Here is a 22,803-nt window from a genome sequence, read left to right on the forward strand (position 1 = left end):
TTGTTTGTATTTTAAATAATACTGCAATAAACTGTTGTGGACAGATAAATACTATAAAACTTGTGTTAAAATAACCTTTTGTATAGGTTATCTCACACATCCTGCATCAGTTTTAAAATATGTTGTAACATCTTCCAATAGCTACTGTTCCACTCCCCCAATACAGTCAGTTTAATATTGTAATATTTTACCATTTATATAGAAGATAATGTATACATATGTAAAGCACCCACCGTTGTCAGCAGACATTGATGTATGTTAAGTATACATTGATAAAAATAGATCTGTGCATTTATTAATGCAGGTTTGACCTACAAAGGCTGTACAAGCACTTTAATGATTAAAACCCAAAGTACTAAATAATAAATTATAAGAATTTGTAAGAGTCATCTTCTTGAAATTAGCTTAGTGAAATTTTCTCCTTATCATAATTAATCTGAGTGGGTGTCTAATATGGACTGAGCTGACTAAAATGATATGGTGCAGACGGAGATAAGAAAGGAAAAAGGTCTTTTATTTCTTATTTAAGGACAATTGCATTTCATTTTAATCACGGGTAACCTGATAGGTAACCTAGTATTGTGCTTGAATTAATCTGCATGTAGTTGCCTTTAATGGAAACTGAACTGTGCGTCCTGTCTGGTTTCCTTGCTGAGGATGCACAATGCAGTTAGTTGCCTGGAACTTGTACATACTTTCCAAGCTTCAGACAAGCTTCAGAGTGACTGATCTTCCAATACAGTAGGACTGACGTCAACATCTATGCATTGCAGGAGTCTAGCAGGTGCACTTTGAACACAACACTTCAAACCTAAACTGGAATTACAGTCAAAAAGTATTCTCAACAAAATCGAAAGAGGCTCTGAACTTTCTGCCATCCATTCAGATTTGGGCTGTGCTAATAAACACACTATCAGTAGTGTTGTTAGTGTTAGTAAACTTATGTTAAATAATGAGACACCGATTGAACAACTTCACTTTAAGGTATTTAACATTCTGGTTCTCTGTTATCACAAGATGGTAGTTAATTAGAATGATTTGTGTTTTAATTCACTAAGAAGTTTAAAAATCAATCCAAAGCACTTTTAACTGTTAACCCCCTCCACCAATTTCAAGTTACTGCTCAGTGTGTACCATCATGCAGTACCGTATTATCTTGGGAGAGCTCATAAGTTAAGCAGTGATGGACTCCTTGGATGGGAGGCCTCAAGGGAACTCCAGGTACTGTGGATACAATTTTGATAGTGCATTCAAGACTGAGAGGTATGTTCTTTACAAAATAGATATTCAGTGAGAAGGATCACTAATGTAGTTGCTTAGTAGATCTGAAAAAAAATACCAATATAAAAAAGTAAATACACATTTATCTTAGTTTTTTTTTAAATGTTCATTCGTGAGTTTAGTTTATTTTATTATTTCTAAATAATGTACTTTATATAGAATATGTGAGGCCGTTGAAATGCTGGTAATACATGCAGTATTAGGTAAGATTTACTATACTGGAATTATTTTCTTTGCTCTGTGTTTTTGAGGGGAGTTCCATCCTCCTTTGTCAGGTTGCCCTGTTGAGGTTCAGGTCAAGTTGACACTACTCATTTTGTATCAACTTGGTTATATATTGTAGACATCTGCAAACCACAGCTCACAGTTACTGTATGCTGTTGTTCCTATTAAAGCCACATTGTAGCAAAGATGCAGGAAGAACTGGTCTGTAGACAAGAATCAATTGATTATTTTTTTGTGAAGGGCAAAAACTCTGTTATCCTGTTAACTGACAGGAAAAATTGAGGCATATAAGACAGTCTCTGCAAATTAGATCTTTAGATTGATTAGATGAAGCCTGTTTAAGTAAAAAATATGTGGACATATATATATATATATATATATATATATATATATATATATATATATATATATATATATATATATTTTTGCCATCACCCAAGTCTTACTGTACACCTATATGCTACCAAAGAAAACAAGAAAAACCAAGCCCCACTTTGATATTTTGTTTGTTTTTAGGCTGCAATGTAGCTGCATTGCTTAGCTGTGGGGCAGTGTTGTAATTGACCGTGTGCCAGGCATGAATTATGTGTTGATACATAACTTCTGTTTTTAGCTGAAAGATGCCAGTGATCTTGCTATGAGTCAGACTGCTGTGGGGATTGTAGAGAACTTTGCATGGGGGCATGCTGTTGGCAAGCAGATGCCTCGAGGTATAAGTGGCGGAAAACATTTCGCATTTGCAGACCAAAGTAGTTTTCATAGTGGATCTTGTATGTTATCTTTGCCACCAACCATATCTTGTTTTGCGCTACTTAGTGAACACAGCAAACTTGGTGACAAGTCTGGCCATATGCAGCATGAAGGTGCCTATCTGGCCATCTACACATTAACGTAACATTATTCAGCAGGTTTCATTCGACGTTATGAAGCAAAATTAGTTAATTCTACAGGGTGATGCAAAACTTTTGGCCATAGCTGTATGTTACAGGAAGCTGGCTTCATAAAAAGTACTATACGGTATAAAGCAGGTGAAAGGTCAAAGAATCACACACTGTACACATTTGGACTGGTCAATCACTTAGCAGCCCACAGCCAGTGGTGCGGTTAGTTCATATCCACAAAGATAAAGTTAGCGGTGAAAATGATGCTGAAGCTAATAAATGAAAGGAATTTCAAATCCTTTGGGAGTATACCTCTGAGGTGGCTTTTAAAGTAGATGAAATCACTGATTGAGCGAGAGCTGGATCACTTGCAACCTCGCGTACTCCCCTTAAGAGAAGTCATTGAAATCCTTGAATGACTTTATAGCATCATAGCACAGCTGAATACCATCTGAAACCTTTTAACTCACTCAAATTAAGTTTAGTTGTCCTTCAGTAGACAAGACTCTATTCATCTCTGCATTGTTGCAATTGAAAAGAGCAGTCTTTTAGTTTACTGCTGCGAGCAATACAATATCTATTAGATTACACTCCCAGCACTGGGTTTCAGAATAAGGTTTGTTGAACTCAATCATTTTGTAAATCTGCCATTGTAGTTTTAGTGGGATGTGAAAGCAGTTAAACATAACTCTGAGATGGAAGGTATTCTTTCTTATTAAATATGCTTTTATGTGTTGTATTTTTAAATAAAATGTGTACTGCATTATGCTTATTGAGGTTATGGCATAAACAGCTGGAGGTGAAGGGATTTTTCATCCTTTAAGTGTAAAGACGATATTGGTATTCTGTGTATTGATTTCTATTCTGCATGGCAGTGTGGGGGCTCAGCAACATTTTCTCAATAGGATGTTACTGCTTTGCCATCAGATCTATGGAGTGATTCAACATCTCTGGCACACATTGCAGTTTTTTTTCCAAATGTATAGTTTTTTTTTTTACTGCCCTGGATTCGGATTCTAGTGAATCAGCATCCAACTGAATATCTGTGGCCGCCTACTTGGATTGTCTTACATATGGAAAATATAATACAAGTTACAAGAAATGCACCAAAAAATAGAAGCGCCTTCAATAGCTATGTACTGTAAATAAGGTGTAGGGCCACCTTGGGCATCATCGGCGACAAATATTTGATGTAAGGAGTTTGCAAGGTGTTTAAATTGTTCTGGGGGTAAGGCTGTTCTCCAGAAAGGCCCACAGAGTCATCGCTTTTGAGATTGTTTCTGGTAAAACATGTAATTTGTGCAGTTTTGGATACAGAAGTATCTGCCAACCAGGAACCTCAGATGCTCTGTCTTACCCATTGTGACTGAAAGTGCCTGGCAACAGGTGGAGTGTTTATATATTACAGAATACAGGTCAGGATATAATTTGCTTAAGAAAGGAACCAATTCAGATCAAGATCATACAGTTGGGTAATTTTGCCCAACTGTATGATATTATTATTATTTGTTTATTTAGCAGACGCCTTTATATTATATTTGCTCATTCTACAGTACAAAGTAGAGCTTTTTCAATCACACATTTACTGCACATTTATTTAACCTCAGTGTCAGTGATTTTGTTATTCATTTCAACTTATCCTAAACCCACGATATGTGTTTTTTTTTAACTATATACTGCGGTTTTGCCTATGAAAAGTGACTTTTCAACCTTCTGAATTTGTAATATGCACAACAAACAGTGAACTTTAACCTAAGTGCCTATCTATCTATGTCTATATGACTTTTTTGCCGTTTGCTGTGATTTAGTTAGATGGTTAAAACTTCATCTTAGGAACCAAAACTTGCCAAAAGAGCTGGATCTCGGATACTTTTACTTAATAAGAACGGTACAGAATAAAGGTACAGTTGGTTCAGTTTTATCTTAAAATATTTGAATCACCAGCCGAATTTAAAAAAGGCTGAAAGATAACCATATTGGTAGTTCTAAATTGTGAGACAGACTGGGTGTTAACAGGTGTGGCTGGCCTTTTTTGAGTATTTGCATGGATCTTTTCTCTCGTGTTGGTTGAACTGCTGGACGCCGTAATAAATCTCACAGTAGAAAGAGTTAATGAGTGATAACACTGAATCTATGTAACATCAAGTATGCTTCACCAGTGCACACCCCTCGATATTACTCAATAGCAATATGATTATACTCATGCAGCCATTATACATTATGTATAGGACACTCTTTATAATTCAGCCTACAGGCTTCATGCAACCCCTGTTACCTGATATCTCTCAGTAAGCTGTACACTTACAGTATGCGAAAGTCAGGTATAGGCAACATTCTTGGTTTAAACTGGAATGGTTAAAACTGTAATGGGTGTCTTAAATTATAATCTCATTTTATTTAACACCAACAAATCATATAATTCAGTACCCTTTTTGTTGCTACAGTGAATCAGCCACTCAAGTTGTTATGCTGATAAAAAAAACGAAAATATGAATGAATTCATTAGAAAGCCATACCGCTAAGAACCGAGTGTGCTGCATTCTGCAGTCACAGTTTCTGCTAAGTTTGAGCTGGCAAAGTCAAAGCAGACTGTCCTGTTTAGGTATGCTCAGGGATAATGCCCCCTACTATCAGCAAGGCACCTTTCCCACAGCAATGTGTGGGGAGTGTGCCTCCATGAAGGAGAGGCCTTATCTGACCTGCTATCGTTTCCCGGATGACCTCTGCGATCACAGAATGATGGATTAACATAGACACACGAACATTCATTTTCCTGGGGGGAAAAAAATCTGTACTCGCAAAGAAAGTGGAAAGGGATTTTTTTTTTTTTTTTTTTAAATAAATTATCAGCAATAAATGTAAAGTTTAACATACAGAACAGTGAAGGTGTAAAGAAACCATTGTAAATACAATTAAAGAATGAATTATATATACAGTGGCAATTATATTATTTATATATAACTGCCTTAACACTGACATTAATAAGATCAATTGATTATGGTCCACTGTATTTTCAAAATGTGTGGATTTTTTAATCAATTTACTCACTCTGATCTTTTCCAAAAGTATAAATTAGTCTTCCCTTTGTTCCTTCTGTTTTGCTCTGTCAGGTTATGTAAAGTAATTCTGCATAAAATGTGATTAAGAAATGCGTTCCTAATGTTTACCAGCAGAACCCCACCAAAACCATTTCCCACCCATGTATATCATACATCAGCTGGTAAACCATGCTTGGAAAAGCAGAACAATTTAAACAGATTATGCCTGACTAGACCAGTTAAAAATGTCTAAAATATTAAAGCAGCTACTGTATGCAAGCCACTCTGAGGCTTTGTGCAACATTTTCTCACAGGTGATATTTACATAATACTGAAAGGAGTCTGAAAAGCACAAGTACATTTCTCTAAAAGAGTACGGCCAACTCTAGACTAATAATACTATAAGTTATTCCATATACAGAGAGTTGTCATCAGTAAATGTGATAGAGGTCTGTTTATTTTGAACAGTGAACACATCTCACTGTGACCTGCTTTGTCAAAGTACAGATGTCTGAGATAATGAGGGCTATATCTTGGAAACTGCTTGTTTGCAGATGTCATTGGCAGTCAGGGTTGAGGATGGTCTGCTATTGGGCCTTATTTTAAAACTATAGCCACCATATTTCCAATATGCTGACAGTTGTGATGGCAATTACCTATAAATGTATGTGTTCAGACATTTGAAAATCCTTAACATGGGAATTTTTACAGGTTCCACTTGCTCAGCTGTTTGTAGGTTAATGACATCTGACCAACAATGTCTTAATGTTGTCTATGGGCTTTAAAAACTATCAGTGTAAGAGCTCTGTAAGTGAAAGGCCTTATCTTGTCATGTGTCATTTCTCTCTTTACTGACTCACTGCTGGTCTATTTTGTCATACTATGAATGAAAATCTGGTGGAAAGTAAATCTAACAAAAAGCTTGTACAGTACAACACTGATATCATTCTCTTCAGTCTTAATTCTGACTCACTAGTGCCCTCAGTGCATTATATTAGTATTTTTTTTTTTTTTTTTTGTAAACTTGTCCTAATAAGACTGAGGAAGGTTTTCGATGTTTCCTTCAAAAATGCCAACCGGTTTCAGTTGTGTAAGTAGATGTAGGTTTGTCTGTAGAGCTGTCAGTAGCCCTATTTACAGTAAAGATTATTATTTTTTTCTATAACCTCAAAAGCTGTCAATAAATATAATATACAGTACGTTTTTACATTTTGATGCAGATGAATCTCAAAGCATTGTACAAGAGGTGTGTATAAGCCAGGGCAGATTTATAAATTGTAAGGCATGATTTGAATATCTTGGGATTTTAATTAAAATGTAGAAGAAAGCTAAAGAGATAAGGAATGAGGAAAAGCACTAAAAAATGGATGTGATATATATGTGTATGCATACTATAAATAAATGTTAGTATTTATGAAACTTTCCTAGACTGTCTGGAAAAGTTTAAACAGTGTCACTTTGTAAAAAGGACCCTACATTACAATGAAGCAAAAGCTTAGTATAATGTCTGGGTTCTGCAACCTACCCACAGCTTATTGTTCCAGATAATTTCACTTTCACCAGAAACAGAAAGGCTAAAATATTCAAAAACCCCTTTAACTCCTAAATGCCCTTATCCTCCCCCACGTGTAATACCTGTCAAACGAGAGCAACCCACGGACTTGTTCTCTTAGCCTGGGGTGACGACAGTAGGCGTGTTGTGAAAGACCACAAAAAGAACATTAATTCAGAACATTACTAATGTGCACATCACTCTTTTGAAGCCAGTAACCGGGACCCACTTGGAAGTGTACAGCCTAATTCTATTGACCTTTTGAAATCGAATGCCAGCATCTTATGTCATCTGATTGAAAAAATGGATGACTAAATGATTACTATTTCTAATAATAATTTCTCAGAAGCCTTGGGTTAATTCTGTCTGGCAACTTTGCTATTTCCATGTGATCATATCATCATTGCGTTGCATGCAGGACTGCTGCGTAGTTCACAGCGGATGTGTGGATAATATCCTACGCACTCCTCTATATGACCTTCCTCTCTAAGACTTCCCGTAAAGCGCCGCCATGCCTGGTGTTTACCAGAAACCCTGCATTGTATTTGTATTCTATTTAAATGTTCTTCTCTTTTAAAATGTTCTATTAGCAAATTCTTCATCAAACGGAAGTCCTTTTTATGATAATTTAAAATAGTTTGTATTTTTCTGGATTTGTGGTTTTGACTTCAATGGACTGCAAAAGTAATCTGCATTTTTTAAAAATTTGTAATTACAAATTGAATAAAGCAGTACCTTATTTTTGTTCTAAATTCTTCATTTAAAATTTTTCTAACACAATACAGTATGTAATCCAGTTTTGCATGTGGGTAAAGGTTTGGTGCTTTAGACACTTGCTGCTTTTGATGTGATAACTCCAGCTGAAAGGTTGAGTGTTAAAGCAGCAGAAAGTGACCTACAACTTAAGACATTTACACCATGGAAGTATGGGGATTGGGGATTGGGGATTGGGGGGGTTGGCTTCAATGCCTCATCTCATTTACATGGGAGGTCCTGGTGGACAGCAGCACAATCCTGTCATTACAATGCAATTAAAAAATATATTAAACATCTACAATATAAAAAGCTTGATTCCTCTACAAATACATTTTAACATGCACCTCCCACCAGTGGTGCAGTGCTATATTTAGAAGCGAGGGATCGCTATTATCTACCCCCCCTCCCCTGCTCTCAACCCTACCATGGCACCTGCAGTCCCCATTTCCCCATACACTCAACAGGACTGCAGTTTATCACTAGTAGGTACGGTATTTGAAAGGGCTAACAAGTGTACCAATTGATTACAAATTCAGACAAACAGGTATTGAGGAATTATTGTAAAGCAACTAGACTTATAGCTATTTATATCAAAGATAAATAAATACACAAATACTGTACATATTTTCACAACCAGTTTCATACACTAATACAAACATGATTAAAACACCGTCATTATTATTATTAATCATACACATAACACTCTCCCACTCCCCGTTCTCGTATATTGAATGGTTTGGTCCACAATCAGCTCGCCTCACTGTCCTAGTTGCAACCGCTTTAGAGCGAATGAGACTGAGGTTTTGAAACAGAAGAGCATCCGTTTGCAAAAAAAGATGTTTAAGGCCACAGGTACTCTTTATTTACTTGTTGCGATTGAGTTTTTATCTTTTTAAATAAATGTTTAGCTTATTTTATCTACATTATTTGTTATATATGGGTCTAAAAATAAGAACTGTTCCAATTATTACATCTAATTGTAAAACGCTGACACCTCAGCACAGCGTTGATACAGGTTCCCTTCACCTCTCTACATTATTCACACCTGTTGTCCCAGACCCGGCACGCTATATTCAAACTTTTTTCATTATTGATCTCTCAAGGGTTTCTTACGGCTATTGTATTCTTTGCTTATTTGTATGGGTTATACACATGTATATCTCCATATATTAAAATGGAGCAAAACAGTTCAATATTCTACACGTGAAGTATGGAAGCGTTGCTCTCCCTGCCCAAGAGAAGTGGGGGGCGGCGCTCCCCCCGACCCCCCCAGCACTACACCCCTGCCTCCCACTTAAAACCTAAATCCACCAGCATACACAATTAAATAGCAATCCATTCTAAAATAATTCATTAAAGTAGTTCTACATTTATGTAGAATGTAGCATAGGAATACATTTCACTGTTCCTATTAGTAATTGACAGTCTTCGTCCACTAAAGATAATCCATGAATGTAGTGGAAATTGTACTACAGAATATTCTTGATGACTTCACTGTGAGTAATTCATTGTTGACTTCCGGTAAATTTCTTTTTGCTGTTTTTAGCTGAATTTATAAAGTTCATGAAATAGATTCTTTACTGCTTTGATGACAAAAAGATAAAACTATCAGATTGCGAACATGTACATATTAAAAAAAAACAGGCAGGCGTATATTCCAATATATACAGTGCCCTTTAAACAACACAATCCTGTGGTCTATGGATAGATAGCAGTCTGTTCTGGGCTCATTTCTTTACTGAATTTAGTTTCAAAGAATATTTAGACATGAAAAAAAGAATATTCCTACTAACGCTATATCACATTAACAAATGTATTAATCAAGCCAACTTTCATCACAAACCAAGAATAGTTTTTATTGTCAGCCTATAACATCCTGGAGACACCAAAATACCATCAGCCACTAGCAGCAGCTTTACTCATTTAATAACTAGGTTTCATTTTCTGTATAAGCAGCTTTTAATATAGTAAAACTTCCTCACAGAATGTATTGTATATTTTTTGTTTATCCAGCATATAAAATAAACAAATGATGTCTTCAACAGTGATACGGTATTTGCATTGATATCGTCTTGTTAGCTTGAATCATTCTATTTGTAATATACAGCAATGTAAGTTTTCTTAGTTCCATTCAGTTCCCTCTCACAATTGTAGGTATTATAATAAATACAGCACATTAACACTTGTTCCTCTCTGTCAGGATATAAATTAAGTCTGCATGTGTCTCATAGAGCTTTACCCTTGGTACTAATTAAGCCATGATAATTAGGTTTGTTAAATTCTGTCCTTTAAGCTTAGTTCCCCCTTCGGAATATAGCAATCACAGATTGCCGACAAGAAAGGGCTTTTAAGATATACCCCAACATCACAGCACAATTCTAGATAATACAGATGCAGCCTTGTACAGGAAAAAACTATATAATAATTTCATACATGTCAAGTCTCATTCATCTGGATTGAATCTCACTCATTTTTATGTAAGAGAAAAAAAAAAACACATTTTGATGAGTTTTTTTTTTATTTTTTATCCTGTCCCTAGATTCACAGTGTATTTAAATTGAATATGCAGTCATCCTATTGATTTCCATCTAAAATCTTTTTTTTTTCTGTCTTTCTTACACATTACTGACCTTGGCAGCAAAGTAGTCTACCTTTATGTTGATGTTTCCTCTGCTTTCTGGAAAGAATTTGGCACCTTTAAGAGAAACTGTTCTGCCTTACAGTTATCTCTTTTTATAATACAGTAAATAGTTCCCATTGAGTTAAAGATCTATTTCTACAGCCTGTCCACCCCCATCCAATTATTTTTAAAACAAAAAAAGTATTGCTGTGGAAATTAACTATTTTGTTTTGTGTCTTACTTAATCTGAGGTAGAATTACAGGACTGTTTTTGGATTGTATCTACAAGGTTTTAATTCCTTCAGGGAAATTGGGGCCAACAGCTACAGGGAAGTACATTCTTCATACTGGCCTAAGAGTCATCACTTTTGAGACTGCTCCTTGCCAACCAAGCACCTACTATCAGTACTTTACTATACATCTATATTGTAGAATACATGTCATAGAAAGGAATCAGTCACAATGCATTTAACACAAAAAGTGTGTGTGGCATACCTCCGGTGTTTCCAATTGTTTTTCAAACCCCTGTACGTTACAGTGCCACAAGGCAGCATCTAGGCTGTTATAGTTATTTTAGAATTATATTAGGCACCATCTAGGCAGAAGCCAGATCCAGCAGCTAGACTGGTCCTTCTGTCCAGCCAAAATAGGACATTACTGCACCATCAGTCCATGTATCAGTCTGTCCCTGAACACTCATTTAAGGAATTCTGAAGAGGATGGAACACAGACTCCCATAACTCAGTGTTACATATGGTGCTAACCAGGAGGACAGTCATGCAAAAGATGACAGATTTGAGTTTGTTTTGTGCAGTTCTTGGCTAGATTTGTGACAATTATTGGACAAATCCTTTTAGAAAGCCCAGCCCTTGCACCTGGGCCCATTGGAAACTGTTTCATTTCAGTGTTTCCTTTTGTGGAAGAAATGTAATGGAAATAAATATTCTTGGCTTCAATATGGTGTGTGAAACCTATTTTGGAATGAATTGTGTCTCCAGTGTACCAAATGGGTAAAGGATGTGGCTGTTTATTTAATACTGTTCTCATTTTGGTGGAGGTGTTAGTTTTGAATCAGAAGTTCAAATTAAGCTTTTGAACAGCTATATATACACACACACACACACTTGCAACCCCTGTGCAGACTCAGCACTGATTAATTACCTCAAGGACGTAGTGACGGTCACTTCTGCACTTAGATTGGAGCCCCCCACCCCCTCTACATTATACACTGCCCAAACCCCCACACATTGTCTTTCCACTGGAAGGATCTTTTGAAGGAGGAGGAGCTATCCAAAACTCTTGGCAGACAAAGCAGAAGCGAAAGGGGTTGTCTAGCCTGCCAGGGAGTCAGCTGGGCTTCTAGTATGGCTGTTCATCATGCCCTCCCCAGTGACTGTCGCCGTGGCCTGGCCCCACTGCCGAGCGCCACGGAGGAGCAGTGCAAACTGACACGGGCCTGTGGAATGAATTTCTCTAGGGCTGTCTTTGCACTGCAACCCAGATGCCAAAGCTAAACCATCAAGCCCTCATCCGCAGAGACTTAGGGACAAGCAAGGCTCACTGCCTCCTTTATTTAAAAAAAAAAAATGCATGCGTACAGCTCTCAGTGGAAAATAATTGTTTTCATACTTTTTTGTTTTGTTTTTTAATAGCTAGAAGAGAAATCAGCTACAGCTAGAATGTTCTTCCTTTTTGTTCTTTATTTAAATAATGGCAAAAAAACAAATGTGAATTACTGAAAGAAAACAAAACATTGTTGTTCATATCGCACATTTAGAGCCAGAATGCCACCACACACACACAAACATAGACATGTTCACTTCACTGTGTTAGTGTGGGCATTGCATTGACTCCCTTTATATTTTAGGTATTTTTAACACACTTATTCCACCATTAGTTACCATTAAAAACATGAACCATTGTCAGTTTCGGTACCCAATGGAAGACCATGGTTATCTATAGTATTCCTAATCTGAAGTGCTACCAAATCCCCTCTCTTCCGTAAAAGAATGTGATACACACATACTGTGTATACACTATTTTGCAGCTGGTGTATTTCATTTAGATGTACATGTATGTGCATGGAGCAGTGGCCAGGCTCTAGGGTGTCTATGTATATTGTAGTCTGTCTCTGAGGAAGCAATATATAATTACTAAGCTAATTAACTAAACATTAACCTTGATAAATAGGTCTTACACTCCAACTTCCAAGACCACATCATGTAGGTTCTTTCAACAGGTGTGGTTTGCATTTAAGAGGCTGTTGGAATGAAATACTGTGTTACACCTATAATATATATATATATATTATTATATATATTGTTTCACTTTCATGCTACTATGCTTACAAAACAACATCAGGCCACTGGGTCACCTAGAGTTTGTACACTTCTTTGTAGATTGTGTCTGTCCTCTCACTCTCTTCTCCCCCTCCAAAAAAAAAAAAAAAAGTTTCATCATCTGGAACATTTTCAAAACTGCAGGCACCACATATTTTACAAAGCCTAAACATTTGACGACAGAAGGGTAAAAGCGAGACTTAATTTAAAATATATATTATGTTTTATCTAAAGATGTCTTGATATGCCCTTTCATCACTCACAGAAATAACAAAAACTCCATCAGAGGCTCTAAACTATAGCTTGATACTTTATACTGGAGGGCCTAGATTTTCCCATTTATTGTTCTAGCGCTGTTTCAGAAAGAGGAGAGGGCTTAGGTATTGTTGCGGCTAATTATCCCCTCACAAGTGTGCATTATCACTGTGTGTGCAGGACCCATTGGGTTCCTGGCAAATGGCTTAAGCTGCAACGATAACCCGAGCCAAGCTATTGTAGATAAGGCAGGAGACGACCTGGGACTGGCAGAGTCCTGGAGCGGAGGGGGGCTGTATCCTCAGGAATGGCAAAGTAACAAGTGAATAAACAAAGGTACCCAAGCCAGGAAGTGTTAATCACTGCAATCCCATTAAAGTAATTAGGCTTCATAGACAGATATTTCAGGAGACTTTCCTTTGAGATAAAAGTGATAATAATAGGGGCAGAATAGGCCCTAAAAGGTTTGAATTTGTTAAGTGATGAAGGTATTGTTCTAGAGATTAATGTATTGTTGTTTTTTTTTTTATTTTTTTGAAGATTGGAGATTCAGTGAGATTAATGAAGATTTATTATCACTTTCTTGTTGATGCAGCGCTAACCTTAACACTGACACAGAAAGGATATTTTAAAGGCCCTTTGAGGGGAAAAACTTAGGTGCTCAGATGTCATAAAGGCCTGGATGTGATGAACAATCTATTTTCCCACACCTATAACTACCGGAAAAGAAGACACAACCCACAATAAATAAACAAATAACTTTGTAGTAATATAGAAATTAAGCCTCCATTTCCAGGTTGGAATTTGCAAGCCATAAATACATTTTCAAATGAATGCCCTACTTAAAAATCGTTTTTTTATTTTTTTTGTTGAAAGCAATTTGATGCTTCAGTTTATTTATACAACTACAAAGGGAACCCATTTTCCCATTTAATTTTTTTAGCAGGTGCTGGTTTTAAAGCACTCGTGTAGGCCATAAAACGAGTACTTGGGGTTCTTTTGGTTTCCTTTATTCTAAATATTTTCCCTTCTGCCCTGTGTCATTTTACCAGTGATTTATGCTAAGAGTGGGCAAGTATGGGAAGGCAAGATTTCAAAGGAAGTCATAAAAGAACAAGAACTAGTGAGCAGATACAATCTTGCTTTGTGAATGTGTCTACAGTGTTATTCCAGGCAGTCACTACAGTACTTTGACTGAGCATGGAGCAGGAAAGTCAGCTTTGAACTTTCCATTAAGAGTAAGTGCATATTTATCTCAAGCATTTCATTATAATTAGTGGCACACCACCTACACAATGTTGGTATCACACAGTGTGTTTTTCAATAGGATTAAAAACCGGCTAAGGAATTTAGTGGCAAGATGAAACTAACAGTACTAAAGGCATCTTTTTCCTTCAGCACAGTGTATTATACTGAGAGTAAGTTGAAAAGTCAATTTGTGGGATCATGTTACACATTTTAAAGTAGTGATTTCCATTACATATCCTTGTTTATATTTAACCCTTTGCTTATTTGCTTTGAACAAATATCACATAGTATACAGTATATGTATCATTCACAATATATGGCTGCCTGTGATATTTGCCCATTAGTCGTGCTGTACTGTACCATTTGATATAAAAACTGCAGTCCAACAGGGTTTCTTAAGCCTTTAATGTGTTTATTTATTTATTTATTTTTTATTATTGCAGAAGTTCAGTGTTAAGGGCAAAACAAATACCATCAAACTAGGTTTTGCTTTTATTAAAATGAGAGTTTAATAGTATTCAATTCCTGCAAAGGAATTAGAGAGAACAAAAATAATACTTGGGCTTATTTATCCTGCTTTGGTTTTTTATTTAGTTCATTTTTTTCACACTTCATAACGTGCAGTATACCTCGTCCCCACTGTATTATTAATGTGTGTGCTCAAGAACATGGGATTATTAATGCTGGTAGCTGGGAAGGCCATTGGGGAATTGAGTGTTTGTTGATTATTTCTTCGTTTTGTTTATACAAGTTCCCTTGTTCACAGCTGCACAGAGTTTGCCAGGGAAGAGGAGGAGGGAAGGGGGGCTGCCCCTGAGAGCAGTGCTTTAGCCGTGGCTCCCGAGTAACTGCATCATTACCTCGCTCCAAACAAAGTCCTGTTGTTTTCGTGTCAGTAGCGGATAAAAAAATGTTATTGGGCTTACAAATGCTCCGAATCCCATATTCAGCAGGGGGATATGAGAGGGTTGGAACAGGTTTATGAAATGAACCATTTCAAATGGCATTATCTTCCCACAGTGAGGTACACCTTTCATAAATCACAGCAAGGCGGCAGAAAATAGAGCATTTGTTATGTCTGTTGTCTGTGTGTGTGAGAGAGAAAGCAAGTGTAAGAGAGTGTGTAATTCAATGCCTCCTTCTGGTGAAGTCAGAGAAACATATACATTGCAAAGCTGTTTGTTTGTTTATGTAATTATTTTACTATAATTATAGTCATTGATAGATGAAATGGTAGCCGTATCAGTCCAAAGATGATAGACAAAGAGAAGGAGAGTTGATACCTTTTATAGGACTAACTAAACAACAATTGCATTTTACACCTATATTGAAAATATCAGCAGTTATGTTTTCTTGTTAGATTGAATATATAATTTATTACCTACTGCTGCAAAAACATGCAGGACAATCCTACAGATGTGGGTGGGTGGAAGTAGCTTACCTTTCCAGGTTTTACTTCGAGCTTGATTTGCCACAGTGTACAGGTAACAAACTCAGATGTGTCTGAGTGCTATGCAATGGGAGTCTTATTTCCATCCCTGATGCAAACAAACTGGCTGTCATAGTCTGCTTTCTGAGTAACATGGACAAATGTAGGAAAAAAGACAGCAATCAATTATATAGTGTAATATTGATAATTATTGTTCAATAAAGAAACCGATTAACTTCTGAAAACTGTTGTATTCAGTTTTGTATACCAACATATTTCAGAGTCACTTTGTGTTTTAGGAATTTCTAATAGTGGTACAGTTATGCGTTGTCAGCTATCTGAATAAAACAAGTCTATATCACTGTACTTTTAGACTCAGCTATAAACAGTTGTGGTGTAGTTAAGAGTAATTAAATCCCAGCTAAATCCATTTGTTATTAAATTTAAGTTCATGACAGTCAGTATTAGTCAGAAGCAATAGATGTTACTTTGAAGTGGCAGCACTTATCGATGCAAAATGATATCCCTTGTGGACATAACCATTGAGAAGTAAGCAGGGGACAAATGCTGGACATGCCCTGAAAGGCCTTTTAATACTGGCACACTAAACTATTTATCACTATAAATAGAGGTTGCACGTCAATCCAAACCCGATCCCATATGAAATGCCCCTGAAAGGAAGTAAGCAATAGACCATGATGTTGTCATCTTAACTACTGAGGTACAGTGATTCAAACCACCAACAATATAAGTGGGGGTCATCTTGAAGGACATGGTAGAAAGCCTTAGGTGCCAACCCAATGCACCCTGCTGCTGTGAGACTGGGAGTTTCCAGTGGAAATGTCTTTGCCTTCCCCTCTGGGACCTGGTTCGAATCCAGCCAGGGGACTAATACCGTATTTACACTAGGCTTCAATACAGTAGCAAGGGCACCCTCAGGCCAGACTCGCTGTCGTTTGCCTTTACAGTGAGTGGAAATCATGGAGTGGGTTCCCTAACTCCCAAATTAACTAGCTCTACTCCCAGAGGTAGTTTTGATATCAAATACATTACTTTGAGAGTAAAACAATAAATAATCTAGAGTAGTGTGTGTGAAGGAAAGTACAGTGCAGTGTATAAGGCAAAGAAGAATCTGCATCATTGCACATCTGTTTTTCTTTCTTCCTTTGTTATTAAATATACAAGACATGCTACTAGGTTTCTGTTATCTGTACTCACACACAGATCAAATGGAAGTTAACGCCTCATAGTCAGTGTGTAAGCAAATTATAACTTGCAAGTTCTGGATCAGTTACTGTAGTTCCCTATTGTGAAGGCAATGATGTGATTGCACATTAAGCAGCCGAGAAGCAAACACCGAATTTTAACCTCGGGAGTGAAAATGTATTTGGTGTGGAAATTATATAAGTTGAGTTTAGTTCTGGTACGTTTTTGTAGGCTAATTGTTTGTTACTATGTTATAATGTGATTTAAATTATGTATTTATTTTTGCAACAAATGGTGTAATTTTTCTACCTCACAGGGAAAGTCACATGTGCATTCTTTTCATGCGCTAGTAAAGTTTCTGTCCAGCATATTACGCTATTTTTATTAGGCAGTGGAGAAAGCAGAGAAGACGGCTTGAAGAAACAGAGCACCATAAAATACTCAAGATCACAGGGGCAAATTACATCAGAAAATTAAGTTCTGCAGACGCACTGACAACCGAGGGCTGTAATGCTGCGATGGGCTTGCTCGCCTTGTTTGTATTCGTGCTGAAAGAGGAAGTCTCAGATTACCTGATCAAGCCCTTTTGTTAATGGCCTGAAAACAGTAGCTCCATTGGTGTCTGAGCACGCCGCACCAGGACGGAAATAGCACCAGCAATCAGATAACCCGTTATCATAATGAAGCCAGAGGGTAATGCCTTACATTGTTCAATAAAGTAATTGCTCTGCCCCACTCATTTAGCCTCCCAAATCCCACAAAGAATAATGTTGCACCTAGCCGCTATTTATGAAGCCATTGGCAATCTCAGGAGTGTAAATAAGTAAACCCTTTTTTTCCCTTTACTTTAAATAACAGGGAAAATATAAGAAGTAATTGTGAGTTCTCAAAAATGGCTTTCATCCTGGATTTCCGTCAGTGGATCTGTAGCTCTACTTAGCTAAAATGATCCACTGTTAAAATGTTATTAGCTAGTGTAGTGTGTTGTGTCCATGGACAGGCACATGCATTCAGTGGTATGGTGTGCCTACTGAGGTTTAGCCAATATTTAAATTAAAATTAACTTTTTATTCATTTTACTTAGCAGTGTGAGATATTTTCAATCACATTCATCAGAGAAGGCCTGTGAGCTTAATTAATTTCTTAATCAATATTACATATCATGTTCCTTGATGTATCTGTACTATATCCTTTCATATTTTAACCTTCTGTGTGCTCCACTTTATTAGAAAGCTGGCATTGTTTTCCAGTTTGTTTATAATAATAATAATAATAATAATAATAATAATAATCTTAATTTTATAAAGCGCCTTTCATGAGAAGTCATCACAAAGTCCTGTACATAAGAACACAAAATACAAATACACAAGAAGAAAACTGTCAAAACATTAAATCTAAAAAAAAAGCCAGTTTAAACAAACACGTTTTAAGGTGAGATTTAAAAACACCCAAGGATTCAGGGTCCCTAATTTCTTTGGGAAGGGCATTCCACAAAATAGGGGCATAGGAACAGAAGGCCCGACCACCCACAATTTGTAATCTGGTCGTGGGGACACATAAGAGTCCAACATCAGTGGACTGCAAATTGCGCCTAGGGGTATAAATAGATAAAAGGTCAGTTATGTAAAGGAGACACACCCTTCAAAGCCTTAAAAGTCAATAGCAAGACTTTAAAATTAATGCGAAACTTAACAGATTCCAGAACAGGGGTAATATTATCACCAGATCGAGACCTGGTCAAAACCCTGGCTGCTGAGTTTTGAACATACTGAAATATATTCAGGGTGTTCTTGGAAACCTCAGCAAGCAGGGTATTACAGTAGTCAAGTCCACATGAGACAAAGGCATGGACCAGTTTCTCCGCAGCAGGCATAGAGAGAACAGGGCGTAGCCAGGCAATATTCCTAAGATTCTTTTCCATTCCAAAAATCCACACAAACCCCAAAGTCTTAATCTTGATGGGAAGGGACTAACCTTCAGAGGCTAGGTTTAGAGACAGAAGAGCAAAGTCTCAAAAATTGTGTTGAAGTCTATAATGGGTGTGCAGAGACTTAAAACCTTGATAAGAACTGATTTAGCACACAAGAGCCAGTTCAACTGGTTCTAGTATCACTTTGGGGTCTCCTAAGATCCAAATACTGCCAACCTCTATAATCATCCCACTGGTGTGTTCTCCCTGGGGTGATGTATTGACTACATTATTAACATCACTAAATACAAAAGGATTACGGTGTAAAGAGGTCCACAACAGAGCAGGTCTGCCGCTGTTTAGATCTTTAAATAGACCCTCCATTTGAACAATGTGCCTGACAGCTATATATATATATTATTCCAGTTGGAATACAGTATTTTAATTGAGACGCTGTTTTAATAAATGTGTAGCATTTAGCATTTGTGTAACTACTTGGGCTAGTGATAATGTTTTTCATAGCTAATTAATTTTTCGAGTGAATAGGTTCTATATCATAATGACCTGACTGTAAAAAATTGCCTTTCTTTTACAAGGTGTTTTCAAATTAATGCAGACTTTGGCAATTTTGCTTTGGTTGCTGCAATCAAACCAGGTCATCATAGGAAATAAGCAGCCCAGCTGAGAGAGGTACCGAGTCCGTTTCTTTTATAACATAAATGGATCATAAACTGGTGTCATTATTCATATAGCATTTTAAAAGATGCATTTTCAATGCTTAATTTTAGGATTTTTGTTTTTTAATATCTGTCAAAAATCACCAGTAAAATCCCTACTGTATTGTAAAACCGGTAGCTCAGCAGTAGAAGTCAGACAGAGAGATAATAACATCTCAATTGTATCCTGCTCAGACACCTTGACCTTGTGCCTTACAGAAGGTATGACTGTGTTACATACACTGTACATTTTCTACTCTAATGCAGAGTTCACGCAGACTGGAAGGAGCCGTTGTTTGATGTCTATCCCGCTGGGCACCTCTAAGAAAAAAGAGAAAACTACCTCAGAGTGGCTCTGAGGTCAAGAGTTCCAAGATGAAGCATGGGGAGAGAGATTTTCTGCAGGTGAACACCGCTTGTAAGCGGGCGCTGACCTGCCCTGATCCTGTCAGCTTGTGGAGACCAGGGCAGATTGCCCAAAGAATAGAAATGTCACCTTTCTGGCTGGCTGAGGTAGCGTCGCTGGCACTCTTGTCTTTGAGAACAATGAGAGTGAGCGGCTTGAACACCTGCAGCGTTGTCTCCCGCTGCAGAGTCCCAGGCTCCATAACTCAGGGACATCAGGCCTGTCTCTTTGCTTTCATTTATTTGTACCCCTATCACTCTATTTTTCTGTACTGTATGCTTACAGAGCCCCTAACCTTGTTGTGAGCCATTAGCAAGGATTTATCTAGGGGTGCCAGGGGGACCCCTCAAGTCAGCTTTAATCGATACACAGTACCAAACCAAAAAAAAAAAAAAGAGACTTAATACAAACCTGTGTCTTTGTCTGATATTAAGGATGGTACTTTTTGGGTTATAGCTTTGAAAGTTGTTGTTGTTGTTGTTGTTGTTGTTATGAATTTGAGCACAAGACAATCCCATCTTTGCTTTTGTACTTAGCTCTCCAAAAGCTTTTCCTTATTTGTCTGAACAGATGCTTTATTCTCTACTAATATACAGTTCTCCTGTCTCACAATACCTACTGTATGTCACTATATGGATGCAAGTGCAATACTTAAGTAATTATGCTACTTTATATAATCAAACTGAAATATAATATTTTTTTATTTATATTTGCCTGTTTTAGGCAAAAGAACTCCATGAATCATTTGAACATAGAATGTGGCATTTCTTACATCCCTGGCCTAGACTGTTGCATATGGACAGATTAATGGTTACACAATGGTGTATACAATACTTAGAGCTCAGACATGATTCTAATCGACCTTCCTTTTATTTTTTGATTCACGTGACATACTCACGTGAATAATACTTAAAGCACTGTCAAAAAATAAGATCTCTGTTGTGCTGTAACTCATAAAAATGGTTTGCTTTTAAAATGAACATGAGTTTAAACCTCAACTGTCACAAAACTGCTATCTCTGTAACTTGTGTAATTCAAAATACAACACAAGACTCTGAGGATGGGGGATTTGAATATTTCTTTTCATCTGTTGTTGGTTTTCCGTAGTGTCATAGCTTTTTCTGTTGCTTTATCAAAGCTGCATTATTGTCCCCCCTTGTTATGACTTCTGTGAGACTGGAGTGCTTTCATAAACTGCAGTCACTGTTCTCTGACGCTGAACTGTCTTGAGTATTGTTGAATATTTATTTTATCCTGCTGTGAGGGAGAGAGCTCCTCTGATGTTGCCTTTCTATGCGTGCCCATAGAAAGCAGGGTTTCTGTTTGGAGTCCACAAGGGGAATCTTCTTGAATGTCTTAAGACACATTTCAAACTTGAAGCGCCCGGGAATGAGAAGCAGGAGATAGTTTACAGCATCGATGTGTAAGCAAGCCCGATTTATTGACGACCTGTTTAAAGTTCTAATGTTTTTATTGAAATGGAAAGAATAAAAATGACTGTTTGATTCTAACTACCCTATACAATTTGCTTACTCACTAATATATTAACATTGCATCATGCCCTGAAGCCTGAGCAGCACCTGTGCAACACTGATACTGTATGCTGCAGCATATCATTATTGTTATATGAAGCGTCTTCTTGTATGTATTGCAATAAACTAGCTCATGTGGTCCATATCCTTGATGCCGTTGTACGCAGAGTCCTTGAAAACAACACATTTGTAGTTTGAGTGTCACACACCCCTTACAGCACCATATTCTTCAAAGTGTTTGTGTGCGTAATCTGCATGTCACTCACAGCTGTGTTTTATAGGACAATGTCTACTAATAGGACTGCTCTATAAAAAGCATGTTAAAAATGTGAATACGTGAAGAGGATCTTAAAACCGTGCATGGAAATGTCTCTCTCATACTAAAGATTGGGGGTGGGGGGGTTACTTCTGCACAGTTGGGACACAGCTGCCATTTCCTATGGGTTCATGCAGCTGTCAGGGTTGTTAATGACAGTAAATTCATGCATTACATTTCTCCCCATCTCCCCCTTTCTCGTTTTCCACATCTGGAAGCTAAGCTCAAAAGCCCTGCTACAACCCCATCTGCGAGGGAACACAGAAGCGACGGGAATGTGAAAACTCTTCCTACTAAACGGCAGAGGGGGGTTTCTGTTGCTGGCATTGCTTAATGAGCAATTAAGGAACCTCATAGAAGTGCTGTCATGTTAGTGTTGAGGATGGGAGAGGGGCTTTGATTACAGAAGGGGCAAAAGTTGATAAATAAATGAAGTGCATCATATGTTGTACAAACAAAAACCTAAGGGACAATGTGTTATTATTATTATTATTTGTTTATTTAGCAGACGCCTTTATCCAAGGCGACTTACAGAGACTAGGGTGTGTGAACTATGCATCAGCTGCAGAGTCATTTACAATTACATCTCACCCGAAAGACGGAGCACAAGGAGGTTAAGTGACTTGCTCAGGGTCACACAATGAGTCAGTGGCTGAGGTGGGATTCGAACCGGGGACCTCCTGCTTACAAGCCCTTTTCTTTAACCACTGGACCACACAGCCTCCTTGCACAGAATCATCTCTCTCTGACTGACTTCCTTCAGTTTGAGCTGAGGTCGTTTATATTTCAGTCCTTTTATATTAAAGTACAGTATAGGTTTCCGTCCAGAGTTTTCTCCTGTCCTTAAATACTCAAATACTCAACACAAGAAGCATGCATTTTGTATTCAGAACCTTTCCTCAGAGATACAGTGAACTTGTGTGACTACAAATCCTCAGACTTTTTTGGCTTTTTGTTAATCCTTACTGCTATCCCTGATTCAAGATACAGCTCTATTCCTGCTGTAAGTTTGGACTTTTTCTATAAACACCCCAAACAGACAGGGCCTTATAGATTGTAAACATGAAACAACAAACATGGTAGCTAAAAAGTGC

General features: G+C 37.4%; 1 protein-coding gene across 4 annotated transcripts in view; it reads left to right on the forward strand.

Moving 5' to 3' along the window:
* Positions 1 to 22,803, forward strand: part of LOC117425746 (WW domain-containing oxidoreductase-like) — a 339,286-nt gene that overhangs the window by 247,231 nt on the left and 69,252 nt on the right. Inside the window, exon 9 of one of the 4 annotated variants that reach the window (XM_058993707.1) lies at positions 19,723 to 20,228. The exons of the other annotated variants lie outside the window; for them this stretch is intronic. Within the exon in view, the coding sequence (XP_058849690.1) occupies positions 19,723 to 19,755 (33 nt within the window). The 3' untranslated portion in view covers positions 19,756 to 20,228. Of the gene's footprint in view, positions 1 to 19,722; positions 20,229 to 22,803 lie in introns of those variants that run through there. 4 annotated transcript variants of the gene reach the window in all.

Source organism: Acipenser ruthenus, chromosome 20, assembly GCF_902713425.1.
Source record: "Acipenser ruthenus chromosome 20, fAciRut3.2 maternal haplotype, whole genome shotgun sequence".
Lineage (NCBI taxonomy): Eukaryota > Metazoa > Chordata > Actinopteri > Acipenseriformes > Acipenseridae > Acipenser > Acipenser ruthenus.